Source organism: Canis lupus, chromosome 19, assembly GCF_011100685.1.
Source record: "Canis lupus familiaris isolate Mischka breed German Shepherd chromosome 19, alternate assembly UU_Cfam_GSD_1.0, whole genome shotgun sequence".
Classification (NCBI taxonomy): domain Eukaryota; kingdom Metazoa; phylum Chordata; class Mammalia; order Carnivora; family Canidae; genus Canis; species Canis lupus.
In genome coordinates this window covers 41,062,309-41,087,608 of record NC_049240.1, presented here as the reverse complement: position 1 = coordinate 41,087,608, position 25,300 = coordinate 41,062,309, and the positions used below count along the sequence as shown (strand labels likewise).

The 25,300-nt window shown below is 36.6% G+C and overlaps 1 protein-coding gene across 1 annotated transcript in view; it reads right to left on the bottom strand.

Moving 5' to 3' along the window:
* The window catches only part of THSD7B (thrombospondin type 1 domain containing 7B), a 725,201-nt gene extending 710,735 nt beyond the window's left edge, over positions 1 to 14,466 (bottom strand). The window contains exon 1 of the mRNA XM_038565098.1: positions 14,300 to 14,466. Within this exon, the coding sequence (XP_038421026.1) occupies positions 14,300 to 14,438 (139 nt within the window). The 5' untranslated portion in view covers positions 14,439 to 14,466. The remainder of the gene's footprint in view (positions 1 to 14,299) is intronic.
* Positions 14,467 to 25,300: the final 10,834 nt, after the last annotated feature.

Below are 25,300 nucleotides of genomic sequence, written 5' to 3'. Positions count from 1 at the left end.
AGGAATGAGATATTAAGGCATGCTGTAATATGAATGAAATTCAAAAACATCATGCTATATGAAAGAAGCCAGTCACAAGAGACCACATCCTGTATGATTCCATTTATAGGAAATATCCAGACAAGGCAAATCTACAGAGCCCAAAAGTAGATCAGTAGTTGCCTGGGGTTGCAGCTGGGAATGAGGATTAGTGGTACTGTGGTGATGATTGCAAAACTTGGTACACAGTAAAGATAATTGAAATATACATATTAATGGGTAATTTTTTACATATGTATTATACTTTAATAAAATTTTTAGAATTTTAAAAATAATCATTTGTGCTAATAATTACTAGTATTGTAACATCATAGAATGCTATAAAGAGAAGCCTCCACTTGGCATAAAACATGTTTATCTGGATCATCAACTGTAGCATTAATGATAAGCAATTAATATGAAATCTGAGGAAATAGAGAAGGTGGACATTTTGGGGGTTCATGGGCTTCTCTACTGAGAATGGCAACATCATAAGCAGTTCTAAGTCAGAAGTTTCAAAAGAGGAAAACCAAAGGCCTTTGCATAATGAAAATTCAAGGTCATTGGGCCAGCTGTTGTCTCATCACTTAATACCTATGCTATTCTAAGTGAGTTTCCTCCTTAATCTGCCTGCAACATCTCAAGCTGTTGTGAGGAAAGTGTAATACATAAAAGAAAAGGCATTACAGTATAATTACATTTTTACCTTATTGACAAATATTGAGGTGTTCTTGTACTCTTGATTTTTTTCTCATTCTGAGTCTGAAGATAGAAGTCAATCAGATAAATCCATTTAAGTTCAAACCTAGGTTTGGTCAAAATCAGGCCACATATTCTTGGCCCTTAAGAAAGCTCTGAGACTGCATTCTTCCTGGTAATTGTTTTGGATAGCATCCCATAGCTCGTGCCTTGGAAACAATAAAGTAGAATTTTATGAATGGAAATGTCAGGGGACAATATTTTTTGAAGGTCCAATATTTGAAAGAGCTAAGGTACATGAGGAATGCCACTAAAAGTAAACAAAATGACAACTTAAAAAATATGTATTTTAGTAAATAAATTTTAAAGTGGAGAAAAAGAAGGTCCAATCATCTCTTGAGAGAAATGATATTCATTATACCTTCATGTCTATCTGTCCAAATTAAATCGGGTTCTACATTTCAGAATGTGCAAGGTACAGGACATAATCTCTCTCAGTAGCACCCATTTAATAGTGATAAAGGAGTAGCACTGAATATTTAACATGACTTTGTGCAATATTTACTTTGCTTTTTTTTTCAGATCATTCATTTTTATTATTTAATTTAGTTTTTAAGACATCTCATGATGCAGATGGCAAGAATAAACACTTTTTGTGAGGTGGATCTAATTTTCACAATAAGTGTTGATTAGGCTGGTTAAGAAGGCAAATGAGAACAATTGAAACTATCCCTCCCTGAAGGAATGGACGGATCTTGGGGTGGGGGGCGTAGGGCTTGGGGAGACCTCTTTGGCTGTCAATAACCCACATCTTATCGACCATTCATTTATTGGTTCAGTTCATATGATGTCCTCAGGTATATGGTTCTGCAACTTTGAGTATAGAAAAAGTTCTTAAAGTATGTACCATAGACTATGAACTATATTTTACAAATATTTTCTCATTTACTCCCCATTGACTGATGAGAAAGTAAAGGCATAAACTTGAGGTCACACACAGCTTGGCTTAGGACCCAGACAATCTGACTGTGGTGTCCAAGTTTAGGACCATTCCATCAGGCCGCCTAATATATAGTGTCGGCATCTTTATTGTTTACAGGTTCTTTACAAAGAGAGCTAAGTAATTAAGCTTCAAAATTGTTTTCTAAAAAAGATTTAAAATGCAGCCACTCCTTTTCAACACAGTGCACATACTTAGCAACAAAAATCTTTGAACAGCTGCATTCAATTAAAAAATTATTAACCCTGAGCTAAAATACATACACAAAAAATATATCCATATGCTATTCTTATCATTTCTTATGTTCCATTTGTAGTAAAGTATATTCATGAATGAAATCCACCACTGGGTGATAAAACTACTTATTCCACATTAGCTTATTATCTTTTTCTTTTGGGGGGAAAATGATCAATATAAGGGGATAATAATATCAAGACTCCCTACATGAACCACAGTTTGGTTACTATAGTAACTCCAAAGAAGCAAAGGAACAAAAGGATGAGATGGTTCATTCATATTCATACTTTTGCTATGAAAATAAGCTTTAAAAGTACATAGCATTAAAGAGAATAGTAAATATGAATAGTGTTAAATGTATACCTTTTTTAAAAATATTTTATTTATTTATTTGAGAGGGAGAAAGAGAGAGAGAAGTGGAGGGGTGAGGGCAGAGGAAGAAGCAAACTCCTCGTCAAGCAGGAAGCCCTATGCTCTGGGCTCCATCCCAAGACTCAAGACCAAGACCTGAGCCACCCAAGTACCCCAAATGTATACCTTTTGAGTTATTTTTCTCTGAGTCTCAGATATTATCTAATGTCTGCAGCACAGATGCCATCTGTGACTGTAAATTCCGGGGAACTTTGTGGATGTATCAAAACAAGCGTATGGGGATGCCTGGGTGGCTCAGCAGTTGAGCATCTGCCTTTGGATCAGGGCATGATCCCAGGATCCAGGAGTCCCACATTGGGCTTCCTGCGAGGACCCTGTTTCTCCATCTGCCCGTGTCTCTGCCTCTGTGTGTGTGTGTCTCTCATGAATGAATAAATAAATCTTTTTAAAAAACAATGTATGGATTGAGTAAATCTATAACAACCTATAAGAAGGCAGGCTTTTTTTTTTTATTTGTTTCCAAACAAGATTGACTGTATTTGATGGTACCTAAGGTGATAAGCATGAATATGTTTGTAAAATGAGCTTTTGGGGAATCTGGGTAGCTCAGTCAGTTGAACATCTGCTTTTGGCTTAGGTCATGATCCTGGGGTCCTGAGCTGGAGCCCAGTACGGGCTTTCAGCTCAGCAGGGAGTCTGGTTCTCTCTCTCCCTCTGCCTTTCTCCCACTCATGCTCTCTCCCTCTCTCAAATAAATAAATAAAATCTTTAAGAAAATAAAATAAATTAAATAAGCTTTTAAGGTTGCTTTTTTGAATTCATAATAATGTCTTCTAGCCTTTAGTTCATGTTTCAATCCCACTTTGATAGATCTCACTTGTTTTCATTTTTTACTTTTTTCTTTCTTTCACGGAAGCCTCTTTTTTCCTAGTTAAGAATAATTCAAATGTATGTAAGGATCAAAATTCTACCATGGAAGGAAAAGTTAAGGCAGATATTTCCAGGTGGCCCTAAAAGAACTTTCCGTTGATAATCTGACCTCCAGAGAGAAACTGTTCCCAGATTAAACCCCAGTCCAATAGCTCAGTCCAACCCAAAACATACAGAGACAATAAACATTCAAATTAAAATTTTAAAAATGTTAACCTGGGTGCAGTTTGGTTGGCCAGTTAACTTTATTAGCGACAGATTTTGTAACACATGCTCAAAGAGAATAACTGAGTCAATCACAAAAATTAGCATTTAGACATCCTCTCCATTCTACAATAAACAACCTTTAGTAAAACTGGCAGAAAAATAAGTGAGAAGACTTCTCATCAACTCAGGGAGTACAAGTATATATTTTCACTCCTAATACTCCACTGAACTGACAATAAAGGCATTAAGAGATATAACTCGATAAGAGTCAAAAATATATTCAGTAAGAGGTGAAGAACAGATAGCAATGAATTCTGGAGCACAGAGAGCAGACAGAGGAGCACTAGGCAACCTGACAAAGTAAAGGAAGCTGAGGATTAGGGGCTTACAGAAGAGCATGGAAACAAGAGAAAAAGCCAATTTATACTTGCAGAACTTTGGGCAGACTTTGGACCTAGGGGCACCAGAAAGGAGTAAGGCTTGTGGCTTGATATGGGGAATAATTAAAAGTCTATAAATAGAATTAATTAGCCCCACAGATGCCTCTCTCTGTTCCTTCCTCAATCTCTGCAGGAAAACAGACAGCAAAATTCATCTCCTCAAGAGAACGTTTTTGAGGACAGCATACACATTGGAAGACAATGATGAGGTATGCTATTCAAAAGAGAGAAATTAAGTGAAATGTTGAGGACTCAATGTTGAACCATCCCTGCCAAGGTCATTCTGCCCTGGTCATTTCTGTAGTGCAGTATAAGCAGTCAAGGAAAAGTTCATTTCAGAAGACGAAGGGATAATGGTCAATTTTATGTGTCAACTTGATTGGACCACAGGATGCCCGGATATTTAGTTAAACATTATTTATTAGTGTATCTGTGAGGGTGCTTCTGAGGAGATTAGCATTTGAATCAGCAAACTGAGTAAAGCAGATTTCCATCCGCAATTTGGACAGGCATCCTCTAACCCACTGAGGGCCTGAACAGAACAAAAAGACAGAGAAAGGAAAAATTCACTCTGCTTGACTTCTTGAGCTGAGACACTATTCTTCTGCATTTGAACTGGGACTTGTACCACTGGTTCCTCTGGTTCTCAGGCTTTTAGGCTAAAACTGAAACTACAGTACTGGTTTTCTGGGGCCTCCAGATGGCAGCTCACAGGATTACTTAGGCTTCATAATCAGGTGAGCCAATTACTTATAATAGATAATATATAATTATATATAATTATATATTTCTCTCCTTCCCTGTCTCCCCTCCCTTCTTTCTCTCTTTCTCTCTCTCTCTATATATATGTATATAGATTGATACATGATAGAGATATAGATATATGTGTGTGTATGTATACATAGGTATATTTACTCATGCACATATATACATATATATCACATGTATAACATGCTATATGCTCTGTTTCTCTGGAGAACCCTGAGCAATCCAGACACTAAATAACCCCTGTAATGAAGACTGCAAGTTATTTGACTCACCTCCTGTCAAAAGATGGAACCTAAGTTCCCCCCTTACAGACTCCCTTGCAACCAACAAAAGGTAGCAGAAATGATTTTGCATGGCTCCTAGTCTAGGTTAGAAAAAGCCATACCACTCCACCACTCCTGCCTGTTTCTCTTTGGAATTTGCTCTGAGAGTCTTCAGCTACCATGTAAGAATTCTGGCTTCCCTGAAGCCTCAATATGAAGAGACCATGCATACAGACCACACAGAGAAAGAGAAAGAGATATCTAGAGGCCCAGCTATTCTAACCATAGCTTTTTGAGGCAGCTGAGTGAAGAAGACTTCCACTTGACTCAGCCCATGCCACCATCTGACTGCAACAGCATGAGAGACCCCAAGTGAGAACAACTCGCTGGACCATCACCCTCAGATGTGTGAGCGTCTTGTGTGAGTCATAAAATATATGTAGTAGTTTAATTTTTTCTTTTTCATCCTCTGTACCATCTATCCTTCCTCTAAATTTCTTCTTTTCTATTCATGTGTTTGTTTGATCATGGTCTCCGAGGTAGGGAGCTTTCTTTTAATGTCAATTGGTTATGGCCTATCTCCTTAGTGTTTCCCAAGAGTGAAACTTGATGACTATCAATGTTTGAAACCATTATTTTGGAGTGGGCTGTTGCACAGAAATAGAGAAATGAAAAGATGTATGAAACTTATATGTTACTTGTTGAAGTTAACTTTCTTTTTTTATGATTATAATTTTTATTTCTAAGAAAGACGTTTTAAAAATGAAATAATTGCAAATCAGTAACACAAGTTAACTTTCTACTAACTAGAACATAGAAATGACTGATCTCACCTAGATGGGCATAAAAGGATAATATCCTCCCACAAGACTGAAATAAAACATATGGCTAAAGGACTACATGTTGCTGAATCACTGATCAGTCTGGACCACTAACTTCATGAGACTTTCCCATGAGAGCCACAGGAGGAGCTATTGTTTTTACACCACTGCACTTGGGTGTATCTGTTATGGCTGCTTAGCTTCACCTTAAATAAACCCATGGTTAAGGCCCAGAGTAAAGCCTTTTAAGACTGACAGATATAGACTTTTGAGGAACCCATTCTTCAATAAAAAGGCCAGTTCATCACTCAGAGAAGCCGGACATGAAGCCCAAGTGGAATACATAGGCAGAGTGCCCCATTTGTCTTTAGTGCTTCACTCTTGGGAAACACTAAGGAGATAGGCCATAACCAATTGACATTAAAAGAAAGCTCCCTACCTCGGAGACCATGATCAAACAAACACATGAATAGAAAAGAAGAAATTTAGAGGAAGGATAAATGGTACAAAGGATGAAAGGGAAAAAAATTAAACTACTACGAACATTTTCTAAATGAAAAGACACTACATTTATGAAACAAGATGCACTAAAAATATAATCAGAGAAAAAAGAGACCTCAGAAATTCAAAAACATGATACTGAAATAAAAAGTATTCAAAGGAAAGGCTGAAAGGTTAAGTAGAATCAATATTTTAGAAATTAAAATAAAAATGCAAACAAAAGAAAGCACACAGAAAAACAGGGAATATCTAAAAATTAAAGATCGGCTAGAGAGCTAAAGTATCTGTCTTGAGAAGTTTCAGATGGGAGGAAACCATATACAAAATAAATGTCAACACTGCAGAACCTGAGCATATTAATTAAAATATCCTCCTAATGTTCAGGACAATAAGGAAAAAAAGAAGTACCCCAAAGTATATAATCATGAAATTTCAGAACATCCTACATAAAAAGAAGGTTCCAGAAAGAGGAAAACAAGTAAATGATGTACAAAGAGATGAGATCAGAATAACATCAAACTTCTTAGCAACAACACTGGAAGCTAAAACACAGGGAAGCAAAAAACCTTCAAAATTCTGAAGTGTACTATGCACACTTCATACATCCCCACATAAGAGACCATGATCAAACAAACACATGAATAGAAGAGAAAAAGAAAGAGGAAGCATAAATGGTACAAAACACTCCTTTTAACCTTGAACTCCATACCCGAGCTATCAGTGAAGTATATGACAAATACAGAAACACTTTCAGACAGGAAAAATTACTTCCAATGTACCCGAGTTTAGCAGTTCTAACAGGTAAGTTTGGTAATTCTAGAAAATAAGCCAACAAAGGCAAAGAGGAGAAACAGAGCAGGGACCATGAGGTTTCAGATGAAAACATGAAGGAACACTCCCAAGAAAACAACGGTGGAAAGATCTCCCAAAGAAAACATTTGGTAGAGTATTTGCAGCCGTGCTTGAGTGCTTCAAAAAATTTCACAATGGGTGTGTGACACATCAAGTCCAGCATCAGGGGAAGACAGCAATAGGCTCAAAGAAGGAGAAACCAAAGGGAAAAATGAGGCAATTTTTCACTTCTGTGCCAAACAAAAAGCTGAGAAGAGGGATGCAGAAGCACTGTACGCTGCTTGGCTCAGCAGAGAACAGTTATCCATGTAAAAATAATCACTGATTTAAAGATTGTGATCTCACCAGTTTGAAGGGGGTTGGTAAGGAGGAAAAGTGGCAGGAGATGAGGGATACATCCTCAACTAACATCACAGAAAATCAATAGGGAATATCTAGTCTGTATAAATCAAGAACTGTCAGTAACAAGCAGATGGCTTAGAAACATCGAGGGGAACATCAGGATAAATAGCACAAGGTACTGGAAGTGGCTCCCCTGTGAAAATGACCTGGGAGGTGACATGCAACTGTAATGCATCATCAGAAGGATTAGAGGACAGTAAATTTCGAGCTAAGCACCCATTCCTCGTTATAAAAACGTGTCTTCAAGATCTTTTTCCAGAGATGATCAGAAACAGTCCTGGAACCAAACAACAAGGAAATATGGACCTATTTTCATATTTAATGATCTATAGGTTTGACTTTGGTTTTTATTAATTTTATATTCTCTCCTTAACATTTATATCGAGTTCTAGAATAGCAGGACATCATACCTTCTATTTCTGCAGTCTCATCACCCTCTTAAAGACACACATTTACACAGACAAACCCACAGAAGACAGTTCCCCACACTCTGCAAGTACGTAATGTGCTGGGAATATTTCGTGCAACAGTTATTTGTGTTCTAGGTACCTGGTACATATCCATGAATAAAATCGGCAAAATCCCTGTCCTCAGGGAGTGTGTATTATAGCATTACTCAGGAAAAAAAGCAGAATAATTTATTTTATATTACTTAAATAATAAAGACTGTTCTGACTTTTTGGGAGCATTATACCATTATTAGTACCTGTGGTCTCTAAAGAAAAATAATTAGAATTTTTAGCAGTGAATCCCATGCCATATATGTCTATGCTTTTTGATGTCAAAGAAATCACACCACTGAGAGTATATTATGCACTGTCTCTAAGATTAATATCCATATAAGTAATTTAAATGATTTCAATTTAATAAAATTCTCAAAAGAAATATTTCACGGACATAGGCAAGAAATTGGCTCTCTCCTGAGAACATTATATTTTCTCTAGGATCCCTAAACTTTAAGTTATATATATTACATAAACGTAATATATATAATTTTTGTATTATTTTTTTCTTAAAGTGCTTTCAATGCTGAAAACATAACTATTTAAGCTATAAATAAATATTACTCTATGTAAGATCGTTTTTCCTTATATAATGTCATTTTCATAATCCCCTTTTTTCCCTGAAAAAAGATTAATTCCAACTTAACCACTTAGTTCTTAGAACATGAGTCATTATTCTCACCCCTTTTCATTCACTGAGAAGGAGCTACTGAAATGAAAGCTTTCCAAGACCATGTCATATAGAAAGTTCTAGGCCTAAAAAGTTAGTGAAATTACTTATGACTACTTATTAATAAAATATATTTAACTGTCAAGCCGATCTCCCCTTTTCTGTATGTTTAAAGAGCAAAAGTATGCAAAAATTGGATAACATAAAAGGAAGTATATTATACACACTGGATTATTAATAATGATAAAAATAATAGGTAACATTTATTGAGTAGGTATAATATATACAGGTATTTCCATATACTGTTTTACTTAATGTTCAGAAAAGTCCCATTAAGTATTTATTATCCTTATTTTTGGATGGATAAATAGAGCTGAACTCTCTTCTCTTTAGATAACTAGTATTCGAATGTGGGTCGGCCTGCGTATAAAGCTCTAGCTCTTTCGTATACTCAAAGGATCTCTTAGGATGATTTAAGGCTATTAAAAGAACTTCTCACAAAGAGACAAATGTGGACTATTTTTCTTCCTTTCATACCTTATTATTCATAGCAAAACTTGTTTTCCAGGCTTTTTATAAACTCACTTGCAAGATGTAATTTGGAGTGATGAAAATGTTCTGGAACTAGAGAGTGGTGATGTCTGCACCAACTGTGAACATACTAAATGTCACTGAATTGTATACTTCAAAATGGTTACAATGGTAAAGTTTATGTTATGTGTATTTTACTACTGCAATTTTTAATGTCTTTGGGCACAAAAGAAGCACAGTGAAAGTGTATCCTCTACATGCATAGGATGACAAATTTTAAGGTCACCTCTTCAGTTCTAAAGCTACATATTTAAATTCTATCACTTTGCTAGTGACTTCTTCACTGAAGTCTCTGCACTGGCAGAGACTTTCTCCTAATTTAAGTAAGACCCATATATTCGGGCAGCCCCAGTGGCTCAGCAGTTTAGCTCTGCCTTAAGCCCAGGGCCTGATCCTGGAGACCCGGGATCGAGTCCCACATCGGGCTCCCTACATGGAGCCTGCTTCTCCCTCTGCCTATGTCTCTGCCCCCCCACTCTGATGAATAAATATATAAAATATTTTTTAAAAAAGACCCATATATTCAACATCCTAGTCAGCATCTCCCACAAATTTCTCAACAATGTAACATGTTCAGTCCCAAGTTGCTAATGGTGTCTCCATGCCAGTTCCTTCATAGTCAGCCTGTGTTAAGTGACAGCAGCTCCCCTGGTCCAGCTGTTCAGAGCAGTCTCAGTGTTACCCATGAGTCTCTTTGCTTCCCTGTACCCTCATATCAATAAGTCATGATGCTTTACCTTCAATCATGGTTTCTCAGTCTGGTGGGCACTATTGACCCTTGGGGGCCTGGTCATTGTTGTGGGGGGGCCATCTTGTCGCTTCTACCTATGGTTGTCAGTAGCTCACCCCAGTTGTGACAAACAGAAAAGTCCCGTGCGGGGCAAAGTCACCCCTGGTTGAAAACCATGGCCTTAAATATACCTAGAATTCAATCTCTCCTCACCACCTTCACTGCCATGACCTTGGGTCAAGCTATATCATCATTCTTCATTATTTTTACAGAAGCCTCCTCACTGGCCTTCCTGCTTCCGCCATTCTTAATTGACCACTCATAATGATTCTACTATAATCTTATTAAGAATAAAGATCATGTCACCACGCTCTCAAAACTCCCCAGTGTCTTTCTGTCTCACCCAGAGCAAAAGCCAAATTGTATGTATGACACCTGATTTGAGCCCCATTCCGTCTGCTGACCTGATTTGTCACTATCCCCCATGCTCACTCTGTTCCAGCAGGCTGGCTTCTTCTCTGGTCTCCAAACATGTTGCACACACTCTTGCTTCAGGGCCTTTTGCCTCTGTTGATCCTTTCATCTGGAAAATTCTTTACTCTATCCCCATGGCTGACTCCCTTCTTGCTTCAGATATTGATTCAAACTCACCTCTTTAGTGAAGCATCCCACAGCCCACCTGCTGGCAATTTTGGTCTCTCCATCTTATTGCATATCCCTCTTCCTTGCCTTCTCTTTCCTTCTAAACATTTACCACCATCAAGCATACTGTTTATTTACCTTCTCTATCATGTTCATTACCCCATTCCTTTGTCTGTTTTATTCTCAGTTTATCTCATGTGCTTGTAACAGTGCCTGACACACAATAAGGACTCGACAGGTATTAGTGGAATGAATGAACCTCTTAGAACCAATACTAAGAAATGTTTTGAGACCACTAGTTGCCATGGCTTTAGAAACCATGATCTGTTCAGATGAACAAGTCTCTTCAAAGCAGCAGGCATGAATAGTTACATATTTACTTAAAGCAATAAGCAACATCACTCCTTATCTGGTACTCTTGCTGATGCAATCCTTCTTGGCATGGATGGTAGATTGCTTGACACTAAATATAGATCAGAGGAGCTCATTGCAATGATAACAGGCATTCAACAGCTTTGCCAGATCAATGACCCCACATCCTACAGCTCACTACTTTCTCTCAGTACAGAAATCCTTAGCAACATAATATCCCACTCACTTATTATTCATCAGTCCATTGTTTACCCAAAGCCCGGAATCACTTAGAAATGCCTCCAGTTTGGATGAGGTTGACTAACAGCTCATCCATGAACTCAGGGAAAACAGGAGACACCAACAAAAAGCTTAAGTTGTTGATACTGCAATCTAAACCGAGAGAAGGGTTTCTAGGTTTCTAAAATATACTTATCTGGGTCTTCTGGGAAAGCTGTTCAAATTTTAGAATATACTGGACCTGAGTTGTCAGATTTGATAACATACTCCAAAAATATAACTGATGTCACCAGCAATACAAGTTTTTTTTTTTAAAAATCCAAATGAAACATAATAAAATCATGTAGAAGCACATTAACAGATTCTAAGATGCTAAAACTGCCTTGAAAGTAATGACCCAGAATTGCTCTAGTGCATATACCTCTTCAAAATGCTATGTTGTTTACCTTTATAATAGTGTAGCATTCATGTCACTATAATTTATAGTAGCAAAACACCAAAAACTGCTGAAATGCCAAGCAGTAGGAAAAGAAAAGATAAAGCTACAAGGCACTGGTTAAATAAATTATTGAATAAAAATACAAAAGAATACTATATAATCATTAAAAGATAAAATTGCCCCATGTACACTAATAGGTAATGTTCATTAAGACATCATTATGTGATAAAATAAAGCTACAAAGGGTTCATAGTATGATTCTTATTGTATGAAGCAGAGTGTGTATATATGTACATATACGTATGTATGAATTAGATATTTTCAAGACCACCTTCTCCATCATTATTTACTCTGCTTCCAGCCCAGGAGACTGGTCTGTATAGATAAATCAATGAGGTCTCCTGGCCCTGCGGCTTCTGGTTGGATTCAGCCAATGAGATCTCTGGCAGGAGATGTGAGGGCAAGAGCTATATTCCCCTGACCCCTTTCCTACTTCTCACTGCTGGTTAGTTATATCCCTCTAAAGGTCATGGCATCTGAGGGGCATCCTCTCCTTAAAGTTTTCTTTCCAGATTCCAGAAACCACTTCCTTTTTTTGCCCCTGAAGATCCAGAAGTCATAAAAACTGACACTAGCTCAGGGGTACTCCACAATTCCTTGTAGCTGTTCTTAAACTCTGCTCACACTTGACCACTTTCATGAATAATCCTTTTATTAAACTCCTCCCAATGACCTTCTTTGCATGTACTGCTTCTTTTTTGTCAGAACTTTAAATAACAATAGTAGTACTTTGTGTGTATGTCTGTATCTTATGTGGTTTATATACATAAATATGCATGGATATATACTTTTATGTGCAAAGAAAATCTCTGAAGGATACATAAGAGATTGAAGATTGGAATATATGGTCTGGACGTTTGCTTTTCATTTTGCATCTTTTAAATTTTTTCTACTTTTAAAATATCTGGTCATATTCAAGTAATAAACTTGTAATTTTGAAGCAAACCCACATGGGAAATATATATTTATCACTTTTTTGATCGCACGTTAAGGAGAGAAAGAGGTAAACACCAGGGGAAATGAGAGTGACAACAGAGACTCATTTGGAACAGTGCAATGTGTCTGATGGGAAGGAATGTATCTCTGAAACTGAAGTTTGACAGTTATCAAAGAATTCATCCACTGCAGCATTGGTCTGTACCATCTTGTTCCAACGACCTGCTTTTAGAAAAGCAGACTTATTTTTAAAATTTGTTTCCAAATAAGCCCTTTTTCTTCACACATCTCATTTGCAGTTCAGATTTGCTACTTTCCTTCCATCCTAATTGCACTTTTTTTTTGAGAATTTTAGACAAGAGTGAAGTCACATAAATGTGTTCATTTAGATTTGATAAAATGTTTAGCCTTTTGTGATTAAAACAAAATAGCCCCTTTCACAGAATTGCAAGACTTACTTCTAGAACTATTCCAAAGCTTACTAAAACTACCATGAGGTAAAAAATACAAATCACTAATGTAGTATTAGAGCTCACAATTAAATTAATTTATAGGAGCTTTAGTGCAATTAAATTTCCTCCAGACCATATCTCTAATGGCACTAGGTTTTTACTTAATATACTTTAAAGTATAATTTACTTTCATTTTTGCAAAGTCATTTAAATATTACAAATATCACTTTTGTACATATTTCCATAGTGACACAATACATTTGCAGTCTATTTAATTTACAACGATGAGAATAAAATGAAATCTCTTCAAGGACCATACATCTTCTACAACATAACATTTTCCTATTCTAAGATATTAAATATATAAGTTATCTGTATTTGTAAGAATGGACTATTGAAACAGTAATAAATATTTTAAATGATCTGATTATGAAACTACAAAAATTAAAATCTAGAGCAAAGAAACACATCAGTAATACAAAGAAGCCAAGATGTTTAGGGTTCATCATTTAAGATAATAAAGTGTTAGCCTTTAAAATTAAATTTAACAGCTCTTTTCCACACTCAAATTAAGGAAATACTTACAGAAGAACATGAGTTATATGCAAACCTCCAAATTTCAATTCAACTTATTCACATACTTATGAACAAGGTAGCTGAGGATCTCAAAATAAATTAAGGAGACTTTATAGTCAAAACTAATGAGCAACGTTGTTAGGACAATTCTTCATGCTCTCCAAACCTAGATATGTAGGATCTAGGCTAAAAAATATTCAATAATAAATAGCTAACTAGTTTGTCAACTAAAAGGGAGAGACATACAGAACTAGTACAAAGCATTTTTAGCTGAGGATATCAGCTAAATTCAGATGTCATTTTTGCTACAAATGTGCTGCACAGTGGTGATACATTTGACAAAGGAGAAGCAGATGTAATTATGGAAATCATAACTTTAATTGACAACAACATGAAAATTCAGAAGTGTAACAGCATCACAGAAAGAGGTGACAATTATGCAGAAATAAAAATTAAATGTAAGTTTTATTGTAAAGAGAAAGAGTCTATTTTTCCTCTCTGGATATTTCCTACTATTCCAGAAATACAAACAAGGATGCAGAGGATATTCTTATCATTAATGAAAGTGGGACAAAGGACAACAGCCAGGACATTCCTACCTGGTTTCCAGATGAACTGATTATCCTTTTTGCCTTCCAAATGAGCTGCATGGGACAGCAAGAGAGAAAGTAATAGAAATAGCTTCCTCATGCTCCTCCATAACCAGCAAATGACAGCCAGATTACCCTTTGAAAACATTCTTCAGATTTTCAGCCTCTTGACTTGCCTATTCCTAAAACAAAAACAAAAACAAAAACAAAAACAAAAACAAAAGGAAAAGAAAGAAAGAAAACCAGATAAGTTTCTTCTGTACAAATTACAAAAACTCACATTGACTGCTAGAACCTTTACCATGATGACATTACAAACTCCCATTTCTATAAAAGGAATACTTATACTATTAACATTTTAAGATCAAAGGTTAATTAGCCATGCTTTCAATCCTTACCCATTGAAGATACTATCAGTTTTAAGGACTTTATAGTCCCCCATTCAGTAAGAGCAAGGTTGGCAGATACACGATCTATTCCCACCTTCGATTTAGCCAAACTCTTTGCGGAGCTCATGATTTGGGAATAAACAGAACATAAAGCAAAATCCAAAATAGGGGAAAGAATGCTCTAACAGTAGTATTAAGAAAGTGAAATGGAAAGACAGAAGGGGATGCAATTAGGTCTTCTGTGGTGAGAAAAAAAGAGAGGGAAATCTCATACAGGTAATATCTGTGAGGAGCCTTAGGAAAACAAGGGCTTGAAGAAGCCAAGAAGGGCACTTCAGGCCACAAGAACCAGGTGCTGTCATGCATTTTGTGTTTGGGGGTTGATGAGTGGGCCAGTGGCTGCTGTGAGGGATGCAAAGCAGAGGGATGAATGGACCGAGATGAAATTTAGAACATAGGTTGGGAAGCAAATTATGAAGAGCCTTGAATGTCATATGAGTGAGTTGAGCTTCATTCTGCAAATAACAACAATAAGCATTTCAGGAGAGCAAATGACTTTTAAATAAGTGACATCAGGGTGCATCAGGGATGAGGCTAGTTAGGAAATGAGGCATAGTCCAGGCAAGAATTGACGAATGAAAGGATATAGGAAGATGTGAAATGTAATGCAGCAGCCCGGTTCAGTTAACGATCTCATGGGTTATGAGAGGGAAGCAAGACTCCCAACTTACAAGACTGAACAGATGGGACCCCATTACCAAAGGAGGAAAGGGAAAGAGAGGCAGGTTTGAAAGAGAAGACAAAAAGAATTTCCTTTAGAGAATATTAAATCTGATGTGCCTATAGGATATCCAGGTAGTTTCCCAAAAGATAATAAGAAAAGTCTATCTAGAGCTAAGGAGATTGGAGATAACTTGCCACAGTGCAATACCAGAAAAATGGATTAAGAGACATAGCCGGACAAAGACAAAAGGATTGAATGGTAAAAGGATACCAAGGGTAGAAGTTACTCTCCCTACATATTTACCCACAACATTAGTAAAAGCAGGGAGTGAATGTGACTGTGAGCTTCCTAGTGACCAAAGAAAGAAGTACCTATGTATGTAGGAGAAAATTATATCTTTTTTTTTTCATTATTGTTTTAGGAGGAGCCACTGCTCTGCTCTCAAGCACTAATAGAAGTTACCCCACGAGTCCTCATCATAAACATAGATGATGTGCTGAGCGATGTGCGAAACACAGCACCTCATCAAATAAAAGAAACGGTGGCAAGCTGTATACAGCAGAGTCTTGTGGCACTCCTGGAACATTGCAAGGGTACAGTGGAAAAGTACAGATCAGTAAAAAAGATTCTACAAAGGAGGGAAGCAGTACAGTTCAAGTGCACAGCTCTTCAATGGTCTGCCTGGATCCAGGAATGAAAAGGGAACTTGAATAAGCAACCAAAACCTTTTTTTTTTTTTTCCAAATTCTGCATACCAATACTGAGAAACATCAAAGTGGAGTGATCCAGCTGAAATAAGATAGAGCTCTCTTGCTTGACTGCCCCCCAAGACCAGCCTGTTAGACTATTTCACGGAACCTTTGCAGCATTACTGGACACGATTCAAAAACCTCAGGCTTAGAGAACTGAACTGGCCACATTTCTCTGTGGCAAGCATCCAAGAGTACGATTTGCTACAACTATGCTTTTGCAACATGGATATTAATTTTAGTTTATTCTAAGGATAGAACTTTTGGTTAAAATGATTTGCATCTTAGGGTAGTCTATCCTAAACTATTATTATTACTATTAATAAATTAATTGGCTAGCAGGACCAGCTCTCTACTAAGAAAACTTCTTTTATGACAGGAAATCATCAGGGTATAAGAGGAGACGTTGTCCATCCCCATCAGTGACAGACACGTATCCAGCATATCTAAAAACATTCAAATCATCAATATGTAAATGAAAGAGGAGGACCAAAAGCATATTTACTACACTCTAAATAGCTATAGGTGGAAGCCAAAAAAGATTTAAAAGAATTAAAGAGTTCCAGTGCAACTTCATGTGAGATGGAATGATTAGTCAAAAAATCATATTTAAATATCTTGAAGTTTGCATCAATCTTTGGATTTTAACTTTAAAATAAAAACAATCAAAATAAAACCATTACACTTACCTGAGTAGAGGCTGTTGTGAACCCTGATCTCCTTTTAGGCTTCCTTACTGTTCCAGAACCCTGTGCTGACTCTGCAAAGGGATCCAATGTCTTTTCAGGTTCCTTTTGTGTTCACCTAAGCCAGTGGCAGATCCCTAGGCAGAGTGGCTTGGGAGCCTCCTACTAGATGCCTACAGTCACTATATCTTCTGGCTATCACTGACTAACAAGGATAGTGCCAGTAGAAATCTTAGGTTGATCTTAACAACAATAACACAAATCTGAAATACAGATCTTAGAGAATGAACAAAAGTATTTCAATTTCAATTTGGGATGCCTCATCAATCTTGCTCCTAGAAACATCTACACATTTTTAGTATCTGTATAATCAATAATCCCATTCCTCACTACCTCCCTTTCCCCAAGAAGCTTAGAGACAGAGGATGGGGAACTAGATCTGGTAAAGCTGCCACTTTCCATGCTGCGTGTCTTAGATATATAAGTAAAATGAGAAGCTCTGCCGAGTTGATGTACAGCACAGGATGGAATTTGAATTCAGGTTTGTCTTACTCCACTAAACTGTGTTACTATCTTTCCACCAAATGCCTGAAACTTTACTCAATTCTTCCTTCAAAGACACTGAGAGTCATTTTTGTATCCATTACTTGAAAAGCCACACAAGAATTCACAATAAAAAAAGAGGGGAAACAAGAAACAATGAGACATTCCACTCCTCTATTTGTAGAGCATAAATGGATAAACGCTGTAACTGCTATAAAAATATATACTATGCAGGAAGCATGTGCTATCCCACGATGACATGAATAATTTACATCACGACCATTGTTTAGTTTCCAAATCAACTTATTTACTATGTATCTTAGCATCCAAAATATATTTGCAAGGTTAGCTCTAAAATGATGAATACTAAGAAAAATAAAAAACAGTTTCTCCTTTTAGCCTTAGTTTTCTAATCATTTAAAGGCCATTCAAACTATGAAAAATGTGTCTTACACTTTATACGCATTTCATTTCCCTTTAAATGTATTCTTATCATTGAAGTCCTTGAATATTTAAAAGGCACAAAACTTAAGAAAAAAAAAAAAAAAAAGAAAGAAAAGAAAAGAAAAGCTGTTCCAATTTGCTCTCAGCCTGCAGGGAACAGTAATGAAAGGGAGGAAAGCAAACTTGACCACGCATATCCCCATAGTGCCATCTCATGGCAACTTGGGCACAAGATGGTTCGACAGAGATGGCTGAGTGACAGGGACTAGAACAGAGAGACTGCCCGAGGACAAGACCCACTGACTGACCCGCTCAGCTGATTCAACTAATGGCTACTCCAACTAGCCGCCCGCTACAAGTGATTGTCAACTAAATAGTACTGGAGATGGAACTGGAGGATATTATGCTAAGTGAAATAAGTCAATCAGAGAAAGACCATCATCATATGGTTTCACTCATACATAGAATATAAGAAATAGTGAAAGGGACCATAAGGGAAGGAGGGGAAACTGAGCGGAGTGGAGAACTAGAGAGGAAAACAAACTATGAGAGACTCCTAACTCTGGGAAACAAACAAAGGGTTACAGAAAGGGAGGTGGGTGGGGGGATGGGATAACTGGGTGATGGGTATTAAGGGGGCACAGGATGGGATGAGCAATGGGTGTTATACTATATGTTAGCAAATTGAATATATATACATATATTGAATGTATATTTATATATATATATAAAATAGTCCTGGAGAAACCACAGAAGTATTTGCTTTTTCTTAGCTCTCAGCCTGATTTTAGACCACAATACTGCAAATTCCATTTCATCTTTCCTAATCTGTCAATATACAAAATATTGACCTAAGTACCTAAGTTATTCCTATCTTCCCTCATTTCAGAGACGAGAGAACTGAAGCATGGAGAGTTAAGTGCCAAGCCCAAAGTCACAGAGGTGGTAAGTCGTTTGCAAGTGATCTCAATGGCCTTCCTCCTCAACAAAAGACAGCAGCATTGTAACCCTGTATCAATGCAAGCAATTTTTTATAACCCTGAAAATGGAGATTCTTTATAGCTCTATATAGGGTCTCTCAACAGCCTATGCAAGGCAATTTTCATATCATTTCATTCCATCCTCATACAACACTATGAGCAATTATTCCTATTTTTCAGATATAAAGGAGATTGATCATTAAAGATGTTAAATAATTATTCCAACGTTACCTCAGCTAGAAAATGTCAAAACTGGATTACAAAATGCGCCTGACACCACAGCCCTGATCTGTTTATTGCATCACATGGGGTGACCCTGGCAGGTCAACTGGCCTCAGAGCCTCAGGGTTCTCATCTCCCAAATGAGGAGGGAAGTCATCTCCTAACCTTTAGGGGGCAAGGATGGGATCAAATAATGGGTGGAAAGTATTAGATGGGGCCAGCCAGAGAATGAGCACTTGCTAAATAAAGGTTACCATTGTTACTACTGTCATTTTCTCAAAATTCAGAAAAACTCTTACTCTAGAAATATTTAAAGAACAGTTTGAATGCAATCCTGCCCTGCAGCAAAGGAATGAGAGATGATTTTTTTTCAACCGCCCAATCTTCTGACTTTGTGCAGTATTTCTGAAGAGCTAAAAGCACTCTGTACCAAGAGCCCCATTAAAGATTCACACTGACCCTGTGAAGGAGAAAACAGGTATTATCATCTCTATTTTATGAGAAAGTAACCTCTGGCCTCGCGATGACATGATGTTTAGTAACTTCCTCAAGCCTTCTAACCGCCAGCCTTCTTCCTCCACACGCCTCACTGTAGAATCCTAAATCACGTCAATATAAGCATGAGGTATCTGCAAGCACACTAAAAAATATATAATCATGTGGTCTATGGCTTTCTGTATTAATAATTGTAGTAGGTTTGCATCATGCAGAAGATTCTGCACAAAGTCCACACAAGTATTTTATGTATCTCTGAACAAACTTTTGCTACAGGACACGATAGAAAGAGGGCTTGAAACAGATTTGCCAAAACCTTCAAAATTATATCTTGGTGGCTGTGGTAGATCACATTTCCACATTTTCTTTGAGTTAGAGTGACCATATAACAGTTCTGATTAATAGTTTGGGTGTCAAATATAGTTTTATTCTAATAAAAATATAAAATCCCAAAGGAGAAAATATGAAAGTGTGGTTCTTTGCCATCGACTCCTTTCCCATAATCCTTGCCTTGAACACAGATATAATGCCTGTAGGTATCAGACCCATGTTAACCCCATGACGATAAACACTGCCCACCACGAATGATGGAGTGGGGATGTAAATGGGTCTGAGACTCTGATACCATAATGGAGCTACAGCAACTGTCCTAGATTGTCAACCTCTGAACTTCTCATGTTGTTAGAGAAATAAATCCCTTTATTTGAATCCACCTTTTTGTGTATTTTCTGTATATGAGCTGAAAGCAACTCTAACTCCTACATTACCCATGTCCAAACATGCAGTGAGTCTATCTAAAGATCGACCTATCTGTATGAGTGTCCCTCTGTCTATGACTTCTACAGGTTGAAACACACACCTCGCGTGATTCCAGCAACACATTGAAACTCTCTGTAAACCTGAATGCGATGTCCCTGTTTCTAACCAGGTGAGGTTGGTTTATTTCCCATACTGACTACTTCAGATAATAGACACATTATTCAAAGAAAAGTCACTGCATCTGTTGTCATTTTTCATAAGAGTCACTACAGTCAAGGGTGCTTCTGTATAATAAACTGTAAGTAAACGAGAAGGGTAGTGATTACTCTGGTAAGCTGCCTCAGATTCCCCAGTGAGAACAAATCCACTCATACATAGTCCAATTTAAGAACATATTTATGCAGTTATCCCCCATGTTGAGGCGGATTAGCCCTCCCTGATTCTGGAGGTATTATGGACACATTTTATTTGAGAATTACCTTGTCATCTCCCCATGGAAAGCCATTTATTATCACACAGAAACATATCCTTGTTACCCCTTGTGTTCCTGCTTGTTGTGAAAACTTCTACTTCCTTTGTCAATCACTTTTTTTCACTTGGTACAGGAACATCAAAATTTTTTACTTCTCACTGGCTGCTTCTCAACCTCCTTTTCTAGCATTTCCTCTCATTTTGGCATCCACACTGACATATCTCTTACTCTGTCCTCAGGCTCCTCTTCTTTCCTTGCTTTCCAAGTCATCTTATTTAGTGCCCCAGCATTACATGCCATGCTTCATGTTCCCATTTCCCTATATCTATCCAATATCTCCAGTCCTGATTTATTCCCTGAACTCATGCATCTAATTTACTGTTGAACATCTCCAAAGGACTGATAGGTGACTCATGTGTAGCACACATAGTGAAGCGTGCAATTCTCTTATATAGCCTGCAGCCCATTTCTCCCCATCTCAAAAATGGTATCACATTTCACCAGACAAGAAGCCCAGGAGTCATCCTGAAATCCTATCTTCTTTTCACATCTGAAAACAAATCCATTAGTAAACCTAGTTGGTAATACCTTCACAATCTATCCAGTATTAGACCACCTCCCATCTCCTTCACCACTACCTTCCTAGTGACAGCCACCATCATTTTTCACCTATATAGTTGGGAGACTGGTTCTCCTGCTTTCACTCTTGATTGCCTTCTGTGCATTCTCCATTTAAATCCAGCATGATACTTAGGAAAGAAAAATGCACTGCCCTCCTTAAAATCCTTTCAGGGCTTCCCATTATGGAATAAAATCTATAGATTTTGCTGGTTGGATTTTGGCTTCCCTCCTTCTTACAAATCTCCATTCACTCTTCTCGCTCAGACAGGCTGGCCTTTCTTGTTCTCAAGGATGCACCTTCTCAAGGTCCTTACAGTACTGTTATTCAGGTATCCACATGGCTTGCTTCCTTACTTCATTATTCTCAAAGGCCTTCCCAGACCACCATCTGTTCAGCACAGTTGTAATCAATCTACCCTCTTGACATTTGTTTGTTGTTTGTAACACTTAGAAAAGATCAATATTTAACAACCTAGTATGTATTGATTTTATTTATTTTTTATTTTCATCTCCTCTGGTACCATCTGCATACTTTATCTTGTTCACTGCTATATGCACAGTGCCTTGTGCATTGACTGGGAAACGGGAGATGTTCAATAAATATTCACTAAATAAATGAGTGAATGAATGATTGAGTCTACATTTGTAAATTGTTTTAGTTAAGTTTTCTTGATGGTGAACTATAATTTTGATGAAGAGGCTTTAACATATAAGGGCAAATCAAATAGCTGAAAAATTAGACTACTTTGAAATATATTAAAATTATTTCTAAAATCCCAACGTTTGGAACATATGTAGCATGTCCAAATACACAGATAATGGGGTCTCATCCAGCACACAGAATTATCAGCTGCAAATTTAAGAGAGAACTAAAAGTGCTGACTCTCAGAGCATCTGGCTGGGGCTATCAGAGGAGTACAAGACTCTTGATCTCACGGTCCTGAGTTCAAGCCCTACATTAGATATAGAGATTACTTAAATAAATAAATATCTAAAAATAAGTAAATAAAAATGTGACCTTCATTTTAAAAGAATCATATTTCCATACTTTTAGGTGAAAAAATTATCACTTACTTTTTTTAAAGTGCAAAATGGTTCCCAAACATAAAGTTTTATGTCTCCTATGGGAAGCAAATAAAATTATGAAACCAACAAAAACAACGTCATGGTTTCTAAAAACGTATAGTTTCCTGGGGCATCCAGGTGACTCAGTTAAGCATCCACCTGTTGATTTTGGCTCAGGTCGTGATCTCAGGGTCCTGAGATTGATCTCCATATGGATTCCATGCTCAGCGGGGAGTCTGACTCTCTCTCTTCCTCTTTTTAGGCCCCTTCCCCACTTGCTCTCTCATGTGCACTCTCTGTCTAAAATAAATAAGTAAATCTTTAAAAAAATATATAGCATATATAGTTTCCTACTTGTCATCATAGGATCTTCCTTGCATTATTATTCAGAAACTGCCATCAGTACTGAATGCTGCTCTGCTTCAATAAATGATGTTGTTAGGATCCCAATCCTTGCTTTTAAAGCAAAAAAAGGAAATCTTTGATTAAAATGTATACTTGTCATTTTAATTGTAATGGCTACTATAACTTATTTAGTTTATAGACAAATGGATATTATTTAAATTTAGAACAAAAGACTGTATCTGAAATAACATTCATCAGATTTTCAACAGACCAATGAGAAACTGGATAATGTTATGAATTTCCCTTGGTTCAAGTTTTGGAATTCTTTCCTCTGTGCCCAGTAAATTTAGTAATTGTGAAACCATGAAAATCATGTGAGTTACACCAAATGGCTGAAAAATTCCTCTCAGTTTATAAATAGATTACAAACATCCTATTCCACACCCCCAAAAGATCGGGAGAATAAAAAAGTTCTATATTGCCTATAATTAAATACTCAGGTGAAGACTCTTTCTTCATATAAAGTAGGAAAAAATGAAAGTTAAGTAGTTTAATGGAAACAATATGAAAAGGCATACGGTAGTCACCAAAGAAAAAATAAAATCTATATAATTTTTTGGAGGAGCTTAGGTTAATCACAAAATGGAAATGCATTCAATTTGAAAGCATTACATTCTAGAAAGAGTAATAAAGTTAGTACAATCTGTTCTATAGATATTTTAAGAAATAAAATAGGCAACTAATGGTGTTAGTCTCATTATGCTTAAAGATGCAGAAGAGAATTTGATAATCTCTTTTTACCAAATTGTATAAATAAATAAATATATATATATATATATATATATATAATATATGAATGTCTTACATATAGGAATGCAGAGAGTGATTTTTTTGTGTGTAGGGTTATATTTAACAATTATTCTAAAGAGCTTTATAAGAATCCAGTATAACTAGAATGTGTGAATAAGATAACATCCTCTTCTCAAATACTATTGACCTTTGAAATTAAAAAAATACTTAATTACTCATTAATATTTTCTGCAATGTAAGATTCTAAATATTTAATGTCAGGAGAATTATCCAGTTAAACTGTAAATATAGCTTTGTGTTCTCTTCATTAATTATGCATCTACTGTTGCAAAGAAACTTATTGAAAAATGTGTCCACAGTTGACATAAAAATAGTAACATGTTTATAAGCCTGTAAAATTTTCTAGCAGTATCTCCCATTATCTTTTACAAGTTTTCACTTATTATGGTTAGGCATTGACCATTAATGAGTTGCACATTAGATTCAGAAGATTTGATAGAATTTGCTCTCATCCTTTCTCATCTCATTCTTCCCAAAAGAATGGAATAATTCCTGAAAGAGAACATTCCAAATTAAGTTGAAATGCAAAAGGTGTTTTTAGATTCTTTTGTTGTATAAGCCGCAAAGAAAGTTGTAAGAATATGCTTAACCAATGGAAAATGGATTATATTCTTTCTATTAGAAGTCCCAAGGGTTTTTTAATTTTATTGTTTCTAGATATTTTAAATATATCAACAAAACCTGAAGGCAGCTGCCTTGAAATACATTTCATTTTACCATTTTCTTACCTTAAAAAATGCACTACATTCATTTATCAATACTATCTACCTTCAACTTTACAGAAACAGGCAGAAATTGATACTAAAAAGGCATTCCTCATCTTAATGTACTATATTACACTATTATTGTGCATGTACTTATGTGTACACACATACACAAATACTTTTAAAATAATAAAATGATCAAAACACAAAACCAAGATTTTCAAAGAGTGATTTCTCTCAGAAAGAAAACAAGTTCACTGGGTACCCTGGCAATTTGCCACTGGAAATTTTACATTTAGAAGTTTAATTACAAACTTAGATAAGTGGATTATAATGAAAGATATCTCTAGTAAGGGAGCCCAGACAGATGCATCATGAATGCATTAAAGAAAACACTAGAGAGAGAACTTTCCATCAGCAGAAAGATTTTAATTAAACAGCAATAGGATAGATCTCTTCTGTGAAATGATACTACTGTTACCCACAGTTCATTAAAACTATTTACTATATAATATATTCTTTGAAACAATTTCACTCTGGAAAGTATGTTTAAACCTTTCAATCTCAGTTATGAGGGCAGAAAACTGTGGAGATGGAGGAGAGGGAAGGTCCACTGATGAAATGTGCGAATGAAAAACCATTTCACTATTTGCATGGTGTCCTTGGCGAACCATACCTGCAGTAGCTCCATACTGCATGGAGACCACGAGCTTTAGAAGAAGGCAAAGAGCCAACAGTGACCACCAAAGTGGTCCAGTAAGTGTTAACCATCGTCCATCTGGGAAAACCAAGTAGATGGCTGAGATGAGTGTTAATGTCACATGTCTATACTTTATTCTTGGTATGCATTCAATTACCTTCTTGGGATACTAGGTTGTTAAAAACCAGCATATCCCTGTGGTCTCTGCAGTGTCTGACCAAAAGGGTTTTTCCTTGAATTTA